Here is an 11,532-nt window from a genome sequence, read left to right on the forward strand (position 1 = left end):
CAGTGGTTGTGAAGTAAAAGCATTCACTGTTGTAGGTAGCTAAAAGAATAGTTCAAATTATTAATAGCCAGTGGTCCCTAGTGTTACAAAGGTCAAATTAGAAAGTATGTACTGTGTCAGGCAATTCCAGAATAGGTCATTAGCCCTGATAGAAAGAGGTTTAATACTGCAAGGGAGAGAAGTTAGGCTCCAGCTTGACTATAAGATGAATTAGAAAAAAGCCCCTCTCCTAGTTTGGTGGACACAACTCCCAAAGCATAGTTTGATAGGAAAATAGTGCCTTTGTGTGGAAGAAAAAGGGGGAGGGGAGAAAGGGACTCTCTATTCCTATTACTCAGGAAAGGATTTTTTTTAATTAATTAATTTATTTATTTTTGAGACAGAGTCTCAAGCTGTTGCCCTGGGTAGAGTGCTGGGACGTCACTGCTCACAGCAGCCTCGAACTCTGGGGCTTAGGCGATTCTCTTGCTTTAGCTTCCCAAGTAGCTGGGACTATAGGTGCCCACCACAACGCCTGGCTATTTTTGGTTGTAGTTGTTGTTTGACAGGCCTGGGCTAGATTCGAACCCACCAGCTCTGGTGTATGTGGCTGGCACCCTAGCCACTGACCTGCAGGCGCTGAGTCAGGAAAGGATTTTAGACTCTAGCTCCTCCTCTCATTTAAGTGCTTCTACCCACTTTTTGCAGGGGCTACCTTATCTGGAGCCTAAGGATAATCTGATCCGCCAAACACTGCCTATTTCCCTTTTTCCTGATGTGTCTAAAAGATTCTTTTGGAGAAAGGTGCTAGCATGTTGATTTATGTTAAAAATTCTTTCTAGCAGGGAACCGTGGCCTGTGTGTGCCTCTAGTCCCAGCTGCTGCAGAGGCTGAAGTTCAGGAGTTGGAGGCTGTAGTGCACTATAATTGCACCTGTGGATATCCACTGTACTTCAGCCTAAGCAATAGAGCAAGACCTATCTCTATTTAAAAAAAAAAAAAATTGGGTGGCGCCTGTGGCTCAGTGAGTAGGGCACCGGCCCCATATGCCGAGGGTGGCGGGTTCAAACCCAGCCCTGGCCAAACTGCAACAAAAAAATAGCCGGGCGCTGTGGCGGGTGCCTGTAGTCCCAGCTACTCGGGAGGCTGAGACAAGAGAATCATGTAAGCCCAAGAGTTAAAGGTTGCTGTGAGCCGTGTGCCGCCACGGCACTCTACTGAGGGCGGTACAATGAGACTCTGTGTCTACAAAAAAAAAAAAAAAAAAATTCCTTTTCCTGCCTTTTACATCAGAGTCCATTCCATATTAATTCATTGGTTTTTTTCCTAATGAGCATTATTGAAATACAATTTACCATAAAATGCATTTATTTAAAGTGTACAACTTAATAGTTTCTGTACAGTTAAGAGTTGTACCACCACAGCCAGCACCACAGTCAATTTTAGAACATTTTCATCAACCCAGAAGAAACTACTCTTTAGATATAACCTTCCAACCCTTTTGAATCCCTTGCTACTACTAATCTGCTTTTTCTGTAGCCTATTCTGGACCTTTCATAGAAATGAAATCATATAATTGGTCTTTTATAACTGGCATCTTTCACTTAATGTCTTCAAGGTTTATCCATATAGCAGCATATATTTATACTTACTTCATTTTCTTTTTTAAATTTGAGATAAAATTTATCACAGAGGAGCTCTACAGAAAGCAAAAAAGGAAAAACAAGAAAAAAATTGACATACAATTCACATAAAATAAAATTCAACATTTTAAAGTATTTTTTTTTCTGCACCCAGGCTGGGTGCAGTGGCCACCCCATCAAAGTTGACTGTAACCTCAAAATCCTAGGCTCAAAGAATCCTGCCTCAGCCTGTCTAGTAGCTGGGACTATAGGCATGTGCCACTATTTTTTTTTGTAGAGACAGGATCTTGTTATTTTGCCCAGGCTGGTGTTGAATTCCTGGTCTAAGAGATCCTCCTGCTTCAGCCTCCCAAAGTGCTCGGATTACAGGCATGATCCACCAGCCAGCTTAACTTTTCTTAATGATGTCTGTGTAATGTAGGCGTTTTAATTTCAATGAAGTATAACTTTATTTTTTGCTTATGCTTTTAGTGTTGTGTCTAAGAACTTGTGGCCAACCCCAAGGTCATGAAGATATTCGCTTTGGGCTGTGCCTGTGGCTCAAAGGTGTAGGGCGCCAGCCCCATACGCCGGAGGGGGTGGGTTCAAACCCAGCCCTGGCCAAAAACTGCAAAAAAAAAAAAAAAAAGATGTTTGCTTGTATTTTCTTCTAGCCTTTTATTATCTGTGGCCTTTACAGGCAGTCCCCGAGTTACAAACATCTCTCTGACGCATGCCCTATACTTACGAACGGAGGTTTTTACAGGTGATAGATAACTGTATCTGTTCCAACATACATACAAATTCAACTTAAGAACAAACCTACTGAACCTATCTGGTTCGTAACCGGGGAACTGCCTGTATAATTTGTGATCCCTTTTGAGTGGATTTCATGTGTGTATGGTGTAGGGTGAGTTCGTTTTTTTTTTTTTTGCCGGGGCTGGGTTTCAACCCACCACCTCCGGTATATGGGACAAGCGCCCTACTCCTTGAGCCACAGGAGCTGCCCTCGTTTCTTTTCTTTTCTTTTTTGAGAGTGTCTCACTCATTTGCGCTGTGTAGAGTGCGCTTGTGTCATCGCTTACAGCAAACTCAAACTCAGGCTTGCCTCAGCCTCTTTTTCTTTTGGTATACACAAATCCAATTCTCCTAGTTCCATTTGTTGAAGAGATTGGCCAGGTACCTCTTAGCAGTGCAGCCTCCACTTGCGCAGAGCCACGCTGCCAGCAGTCAGACTGCACCCGGTTGGATGCGCAGCGGCGAGCGCATTGGTTCTCAGGGTGAGCAGAAAAAGGACCGACCTCGTCTTTTGCATGCACGTTCTTCCGGGGCTGTGCTCGGTTCTTCTCGGCTCGGCGGAACTACAACTCCCAGCATGCACCCTGCGGGGCGGGAAACCCAGAAGGGGAAAGGAAGAGCCAGACTGTGGTACGGAGACCGGCTCCCGCCAACCCTTTGCAAAGCTTTGACCTGCGCTAGCTGTGCGACAGCCGAAACCACACGCCTTTGCCTCTATCCCTCCTCAGCCTAGCCCTCTGGTCGATCTGGACTAGTTTTTTCCCGAAGTTTCCCGTGGGCACTAATTCTTGAAGGAGACCAGCCGCAGCCGAGAGTTTCGCAGGCCGGGCTAACCCGAGGCGAGGTTGGGAGCAGGGGCCGGCAGCCAGGAGAGAGCGTCCGGTTTCTCCTGGAAAGAGTGGGCTGCCCAGCTGGGACCCAGAGGGGGACAGGGGATCCCGGCGGGGTGCGGAAGTGCACAAGCCCTTCCGGCTAGAGTGGGACCATCGGCGGGCCAGCTTCACCCTACAGAAGCCCCCTTTAGGTTCCAGGTTGAGCCTCGGCCACTATGTCCCACCAGCTTCCTCTGGGCTCCAGCTGCCTGGACCTGTGGAGGGAAAAGAACGACCAGCTCGTTCGACAGGCCAAGGTAAGACGGTTGCTGGGACCCTGACTTTGTAACCCCAGTATCCTAGAAAGCTGCTTTGCAGATTTACTCTGGCCGATGGGGGTTAGGGACTGAGCTCGACCAAAGGGAGAAACGACCGGAAAATGCATCCCTTGCCACTGCTGCAAGAGGAGAGAAAAGGATTGATCCTCAGTGACACCCCCTTCCACGTTTGGCAGGTGGCTCAGGGCTCTGGTCTGCCGCTGAGGCGACAGCAGTTGGCTCAAGGGCTAGAAGGGCTCAGGGAGCTCCTTCATAGTCTGCAAGGTAAGCAGGGTCCTCCCCAGGGTCGTCAGTTCCCCTCCTCCACAGATAGAGACAAGTTCCTCTTCTGCATTTCTGGGATTTTGGTGATTACTCAGAGGGCAGGGACTCCTGTTTAAGGTACACACTGGACTGGGGTGGAATTGTCTTTGTACAGGCAAATCCCACTCCTTTCACACACGTGTGCCTACACAGTGGCATTTGAAGAAGTGGTTTCCAGATGGTCTGATTTGGAGAACTTAATGCCCTTTCCATACTCTCTGTTCAAAGGGTAGCTTCTTTATTGAGGCCATTTTTGTTAGAGTGGGGTGATCTCTGGGTTGGGATCTTATTTGAAGAACCGGCTGTGGGGAAGCTGTCTATAAGACCAGCATTTATTGCTCCAGGGCTTCCTGCAGCTGTTCCTGTTCTCCCTTTGGAGCTGACTGTCATCTGCAACTTCATTATCCTGAGGACAAGCCTGACCCAGGGTTTTACTGAAGATCTGGCTCAATATATCCAACAGGGCCTAGAAAGAGGTGAGACCAGAGATTGCCTCCCATGTCCCTGCTAACATCAGTCTAGGTTTAAGCCCTCGTAGGTGGATGGGAGGAGCAACAAAATCTGTCACCTCCATGGAAAGATAACATTCTCTGATCCTCAATATGATCCTCAGACCAGGTTGAGGGATTATTATTGTGACCTTTGGGCTCCTGCAGAGGAGGAAAGCCAGAGACTATGGGGAGATGGAGGATGAGATCCCACCTTAGCTGTGTGTATATACCCTTCAGTGCTGGAAACCCAGGAACAGTTGGGGCCCAGGTTGGAATGGGAACTCAGGGAGCTGTGGGAGTCTGTCCTGCATGTTTCCTCCCTTCTGCCGGAGCTGCTTCCTGTCCTGCACCATCTTGCTAGCCTGCAGGCTGCCCTCTGGCTGAGCACTGACCACCTTAGGGACCTGGCCTTCCTGCTGCAGATCCTGAATGGCAGCCAGGTAATGGGAGAAATGACCTGGAGTTGAGGGTCCTCCTTCCTTTCTCATCCCTCCTCTTCTGCTTAGCTGCAGTAGCATCATTATGTACTAGAAAGACAGGTTGATGATCAGAAAACTTGGATTTTCTTAGGGACTTGGGTGATTTTCCCCTGGTTGGTCGGTCATTGGGGGAATTCTCTTGGTAGTGTTTTTAAAAGCAGCTTAATGATTTTGGATAAGGTTAGGGCTCTCGTGACCTTGCTGAAGTCACCTCCCGACCTTTTTTTTTGGTTGCAGTTCGGCTGGGGCCGGGTTTGAACCCACCACCCTTGGTATATGGGGCCGGCGCCTTACTGACTGAGCCACAGGCGCCACCCCGTCTTTTTTTTTTTTTTTTTTTTTTGAAACAGAGTCTTACTCTGTCACCTCAAACTCCTGGGCTCAGGCTATCCTCCTGCCTTAGCCTCCTAAATAGCTCAGCATCACCATACCTGGCTAATTTTTTCTATTTTTGGTAGAGATGGTGTTTCGCTCTTGTGCAGGTTGGTTTCAAACTCCTGACCTTAAGCCATCCTCCAACCTTGGCCTCCCAAAATACTAGGATTATAGGTGTGAGCTACCACACACAGCCCCCACCGTAGTCTTATTAATAACCCAACATGGTTCTTGCTCCGTGTCCTCATGCGCTTGTCCTCAGTGAGGAGGCACACTAGAATATATCATCACTGCCTGGTATTGTTTTTACTCCCTTTATCCTTGCCCCACAGCTATCCATTTCTTAGAACTGGGGGATCCCTTGAGCTCAAGGTCTAGCCAGGATAGACCGACATAGGAGAAGAGGGGATGGTTACAGGCTTGGAGCCTCTGATTGTCCTTTTCTCCCCAGAGTGGAGCCTCTGAAGATCTGCTGTTGCTTCTGAAAACTTGGAGCCCCACTGCTAAGGAATCAGATACTCTATTGACCCTGCAGGATGCCGAGGAATTGAGGGACATCCTTCTGACAGCATTTACTTACCGCCAAGGTCAGCTAGCAATCTGACTCATTCCTTTCCCCTTTAAGAAATCCTCTGGACTCATACCTTCTCTGTCATGTCCCATTCAGTTCTGTGGAGCTTCTCTAGGCTCTTGTTCCGCGTCATGACCTCTACCCTGTGGGCGTCTCTAAAATTATACCCTGATTGCCTGATCCTCAGGTCTCCAGGAACTGATTACAGGGAATCTGCCCAAGGCACTAAGCAGCCTACATGAAGCAGCCTCAGGTCTGTGTCCACGGCCTGTGTTGGTCCAGGTGTACACGGCACTGGGGACTTGTCTCCGTAAGATGGTAAAAACAGTCCTCTAGTCAGCTAGTTGAACCATATTGATGACTTTCAGCTTTGGTAAGGGTAGCTGAGCCCTGTGTCCTCCCACCCTCTAGGGAAATCCACAGAGAGCACTGCTGTACTTGATTGAAGCTCTGAAATGTGGATCAGCCTTAGGTCCCCCACTTCTGGAGGCCTCTAGGCTATATCAGGAACTGGGAAACACAGCAGCAGAACTGGAGAGTCTGGAGCTGCTGGTTGAGGTAAGGAACTGCCAGGTAAGTAGAAGGTGAAGGATTGCTGAGGTGCTTGTGTTGGGATGACTTGACTAGTCAAGATGCAAGTATAAAGAAGTGTGGTTTCCACTGATTATAGATATGCTTTTTTCTTTCTGTCTCTTTTAGGCCTTGAGTATCACCCACAGTTCTGAAGCCCCTCAGCTTTTCATTGAGATAGAATTGCTGCTTCCACGACCTGACCCAGCCTTGTCCCTTCACTGTGGCACACAGAGCCAGGCCAAGCACCTGCTAGCAAGCCGATGCCTACAGATAGGGAGGTGAGGTTTATCTTGCTCACCTGAGTTCTTCCTGCTGCTTTCCCTGGGGTGTGACTTTCCTTTTGTTCTTGTGAATTGGGGGATAATGAAGCATTGGCAGGATATAGATCCTCCTCTCTCTTTAGCTTCCTACCTTGTTGCTGAACCTAAACTGAGGACTGTTTACCAAGACATTATCCTGCTCTATCTTTGAAATTCTTTTTTTTTTTTTTTTTTTTTTGAGACAGAGTTTTACTATGTTGCCCTTGGTAGAGTGCTATGACATCACAGCTCACAGCAACCTCAGATTCTTGGGCTCAAGTGATTCTCTTGCCTTAGCCTCCCAAGTAGCTGGGACTACAGGAGCCTGTCACAATACCTGGAATTTTTTCTTGCAGTTGTCATTGTTGGTTAGCTGGCCCAGGCTAGATTCGAACCTGCCACCTTTGGTGTATGCAGCTGGTGCTGTAACCACTGTGCTATGGGCGCCAAGCTGTATCTTTGAAATTCTGAAGTTAGCTGGGCTCAGTGGCTCACGCCTGTAATCCTAGCACTCTGGAAGGCTGAGGCAGGTGGATTGCTTAAGTTCAGGAATTTTCTACTAAAAGTAGAAAAACTACTTGGGAGGCTGAGGCAAGAGAATTGGTTAAGCCCAGGAGTTGGAGGTCGCTGTCAGCTGTGATGTCATGGCACTCTACCTAGGGCAACAGCTTGAGGTTCTGTCTCAAAAAAAAAAAAAATAGTTTGAGGTTTCTGTGAGCTGTGACCTCATGGCACTCTATGCAGGGTGACAGAGTGAGACTATGCAAAGGAGTCCCCTAAAAGGAAAGAAAAGAAAATGACAAACTAAAGGGCGGCACCTGTTGCTCAAAGGAGCAGGGCACTGGTCCCATATACCAGATGTAGCGGGTTCAAACCCGGCCCCAGCCAAAAACTGCAAAAAAAAAAAGTAGAAAAAACTAGCTGCACATGGTGGTGCATGCCTGTAGTAATGGCTACTTAGGAGGCTGAGGCAAGAGGATTGCCTTAAGCCCAAGAGTTTGAGGTTGATGTGAGCTATGATGCCATGGCACTCTACCCAGGGTGACAGTGAGACTCTGTCTCAAAAAAAAAGAAAAGAAACTGAAGTCTCCTCTGTGATCCACCCTATAACTTGGGTAGACCCATAGAGAATCACAGTTGGAGCCTTGAGACCCCACCCTCACTCTTACTCCTCAGGGCCCACAATCATCCCTCTGCAGCTGTGGCATTACAGCTCATAGCAACCTCAGACTCTTGGGCTTACATGATTCTCTTGCCTCAGCCTCCCAAGTAGCTGGGACTACAGGCGCCCACCATAACACCCAGCTATATTTTTTGTTGCAGTTGTCATTGTTATTTTAGTAGGCTCAGGCCAGGTTTGAACCTGCCAGTCCTGGTGTATGTGGCTGGCGCCTTACCCACTGAGCTACAGGTGCCACCCAGAATATTCTTATTAGAACCCTTGAAGGGCCCTGCTAGGGCCTAAGGTGAGGCTCATGGGCTATGACTCCTCAGGGCAGAAGATGCTGCAGAGCATTACCTGGACCTGCTAGCCCTGTTGCTGGATGGCTCGGAGCCCAGGGTAAGCATGTCTTTAAGCTTCTCTGCAGTAGAGTGGAAGGATTAGGGTTCCCTTTGAAGTAGAGCAGGACTATTGTTTTCTCTTTCTATTGTTGTATCTGTCCAATCTGGGGAGCAGGTCTTTGCATGGTACCAGAGCCTGGTGAAGAGGTTGGGGATGGTAGCTCTTGCCTGTTCAAGAAACTGCCTCTTCTTCCCTCCCCAGTTCTCCCCGCTCCCCTCCCCTCCAGGACCCTGTATGCCTGAGGTATTTTTGGAGGCAGCAGCGTCATTGATCCAAGCAGGCCGAGCTCAGGACGCCTTGACTGTATGTGAGGAACTGCTTAGCCGCACATCATCTCTGCTACCCAAGATGTCCCATCTATGGAAAGAAGCCAGAAAAAGAATCAAGGAACTGCCACACTGCCCACTCTGGATCTCTGCCACCCACCTGCTTCAGGGTCAGGCCTGGGTACAGCTTGGAGCCCAAAAAGAAGCAGTTAATGAATTTAGCTGGTGAGCTTAGGATCCTGGGGAAGGTGTGGAGAGATGATTTTCTGATTGGGACCTGAGTTAGTGAGGTCCATTCTCACCTATTCATGTCATGAGGTTGATCCTACTTCACCCTATTCCATGTCCTACTTTAGGTGCTTGGAGCTACTCTTCCGGGCTACATCTGAGGACAAAGAACAAGGTGATATAGACTCTTTAATTTTCCTTTTACCTACTAAGGTGATAGTGGTAGAAATGGGTTCCCTTTTGATGCCTCCCAGCCAAGGAAGAGACTTAAGAGAAGGGGATTCTGGACAGAAGAGATAGAGGATTTTGGATTTGGTGACTATGAGGCTGGGAAGACTCTTCTTCACTTTAGGAGTCATCCCTAGGGGCAGCTTCCATACCCAACTGTGAGCAAGGGTGTAAGTCAGATGTGGCACTGCAGCAGCTTCGTACAGCCGCCCTGATTAGTCGTGGACTGCAATGGGTAGCCAGTGGCCAGGATACCAAAGCCCTACAGGACTTCCTCCTCAGTGTGCAAATATGTCCAGGTATGTATACTTGCATGACATCAGCTATGTACAGATGTATGAGGATAGTGAGGCCCACAGGGGAGGTGCTTGGGCATAAGTTATAAGGGTACCCAGTCAGGAGGGGTGAATGTGGTTGTAGTGTATATGCCTAGGGATATACCTAGGAGTGCATATACAAACATATATGAGTGTATTTGCAGGACTCCCAGGAGTCCCCTGGTCTTCTCTGTGTCCTCAGACACAAAGACTGTGACTGTGCTAGATGGGTTGGGTAGGAGCATGGCCAGCTAAGCTCTATTTACTAGGCAGATGGTGGACCATGGGATAGTATAGGTTGTGAACAATCTACCTCTGCTTACGTGTGTGAGTGTAGGCAAGATAATTTCCCTCTCTAGGCCTCAGTTTCACTTTTCTTTTTTGTTTTTTGAGACAGAGTCTTGCTATGTTGCTCTCAGTAGAAGGCTGTGGCGTCACAGCTCACCGCAACCTAAATCTCTTGGGCTTAAGCAATTCTCTTGCCTCAGCCTCCCAAATAGCTGGGACGACAGGCACCCACCTCAATGCCTGGCTATTTTTTTGTTGTTGTTGCAGTTGTCATTGTTTAGCAGGCCCAGGCCAGGTTTGAACCCACTAGCCTTGGTGCATGTGATTGGTTCCCTACCCACTGAGCTACAGGCACCACCAGTTTCCCTTTTTATAACAGAATGCCTAAGGGTATGTCAAGTTCTAAGACTCTGTACTCTGGGGTGGGGCTACAGGTGATCGAGATGCTTGCATTCACTTGCTTCAGACTCTGAGGAGGCTGGATCGGAGGGATGAGGCCACTGGGCTCTGGAGGAGCTTGGAGGCCCAAACTAAGTTGCCACAGAAAGATGCTACATGGTAGGGCTGAGGCCTGCTGTGATGAGGGTGAGGGGAAGTTGGCATCCTAGAGTCCTTGGACCTATTGGTGGGTGGTGAGAAGTGAAAGGGAGTATATGGCTGCCCAACCTTCTACCAGTCTGTGATTCTTAGGCATCACTCTTCTTGCTTTCCAGGTCTCTTCCCCTGTACCTAAAAATGTGTTTTAACTGGATCCGTCCCTCTGATTATGAAACCCTCCTTGAGGAGTTTCAGACATCTCTTCTGGAGCCTCAGAACCTGTAGCTGCTACATTTCCAAGAGCTTAAACTGGGGCCCCAGTGGGCTATCTCTGTGGGGAGGGCTTTTTGCTTTACCATTCTTGGGGAGTGTGGCTGGAGTTGACATTCCTGTATAAGTCCTGCACTGATGTGGTTGGTGGTAGTCCTGAAAAATTTGGCCTAGTTACTACCATTCTAGTTCTGGAGGAAACACTGCCACCAAGTCATTGACTTGCCTGTGACACCTTTTTTCTTGTTTTCTCTTTTCTTGTGTTGAGTAAAATCTCACCTTTATCTCTGGTCTGTGTACTACATATACTTGTGAGGGAAGGTTGCCTGGTTGAGTGCTGATTGTCTAAGATGCCCTCTCCCAACATCTACCTTATGAGCTTGAGATCTGGGAATGAGGAAAGGACTACATGCATCCTTACTCAGGAAGCAGTGGCTTTAGTCCTTTCCACTGCCTACAAGTAGAGCTCAAAAGTCCAGGATCCCATGCTGGGTGAGAGTGAATGAAGTTATGTCTGGAGGATGGTCTATACAGGCTGCTCATGAAAGAGAAGAGGGATAGGCAGAGTGACTCCTCCCTCCCTAATCCAAAATGCTGGAAACTGGACTGATCTCAGTCAAATTTACCTGTATGGATGGGGGTGAAAGGTGAATTGAGTCAGCATGTCACCAAGAGTTGCCTGTTGACTATAATCAGGGCCAGTTATCATTTTTAGCCCTAGGACTTGGAGTTCCAGCATGCAATTTTCCTGCTGATTTGGGCTTTATTACGGCTGAGCTGTGTTCTGTGGTTGCCCTGTGACTTGCCTGGACTTGATTGCCCTCCTTTGTCCAGTCTTTAATAGTAATTCTCTACAGTCAGGGGCGCATGCACTCACAAGCCCAGAGAAACTGCATAGCCCATGGAATTAGGGTTACCAGGGGTGTGATGACAAGAGGGTAGAGTGGATTAAGAGCTGGGGTGCTAGTCAAAGGGGTCAGGGTAAGGGTCCTGGGAGCCAAGCATTCTGAAGGAGCAAGTAGCATGGTTAGAGTGATGAGGGAGTCCCCAGGTTTCCTGGAAAAGTTGGTGTATAAATTATCATTACAACAGGACTAGACTAGAAACAAGGGTTCAATCCATTGTGCCAGGTTCTTCCAGGAGGATGAACTCAGGAGAGCCAATGAACTGGAGCCAAGTGGGAGAATCCGCCTC

At 48.2% G+C, this 11,532-nt stretch overlaps 1 protein-coding gene across 4 annotated transcripts; it reads left to right on the forward strand.

Annotated features, from left to right (window-relative positions):
- Positions 1-2,568: 2,568 nt before the first annotated feature.
- Positions 2,569-10,628, forward strand: FANCG (FA complementation group G). Of its 4 annotated transcripts, none has more exons than XM_053569760.1 (15): positions 2,574-3,297; positions 3,424-3,528; positions 3,726-3,813; positions 4,197-4,328; positions 4,581-4,783; positions 5,649-5,784; positions 5,956-6,086; positions 6,180-6,326; positions 6,468-6,619; positions 8,135-8,201; positions 8,406-8,695; positions 8,827-8,873; positions 9,064-9,225; positions 9,966-10,089; positions 10,245-10,628. In XM_053569760.1, the coding sequence occupies exons 2-15, from the start codon at positions 3,448-3,450 to the stop codon at positions 10,351-10,353; spliced, it is 1,869 nt and encodes a 622-aa protein (XP_053425735.1). In that variant the 5' UTR covers positions 2,574-3,297; positions 3,424-3,447; the 3' UTR covers positions 10,354-10,628. The 4 variants fall into 4 exon arrangements, with proteins under 4 accessions (XP_053425763.1, XP_053425754.1, XP_053425735.1 ...); XM_053569768.1 differs by having other exon boundaries at positions 2,574-3,243; XM_053569779.1 differs by lacking the exon at positions 9,966-10,089 and having other exon boundaries at positions 2,571-3,528.
- The last annotated feature ends 904 nt before the right edge of the window (positions 10,629-11,532 follow it).

This window comes from Nycticebus coucang, chromosome 2 (genome assembly GCF_027406575.1).
Source record: "Nycticebus coucang isolate mNycCou1 chromosome 2, mNycCou1.pri, whole genome shotgun sequence".
Taxonomy (NCBI): domain Eukaryota; kingdom Metazoa; phylum Chordata; class Mammalia; order Primates; family Lorisidae; genus Nycticebus; species Nycticebus coucang.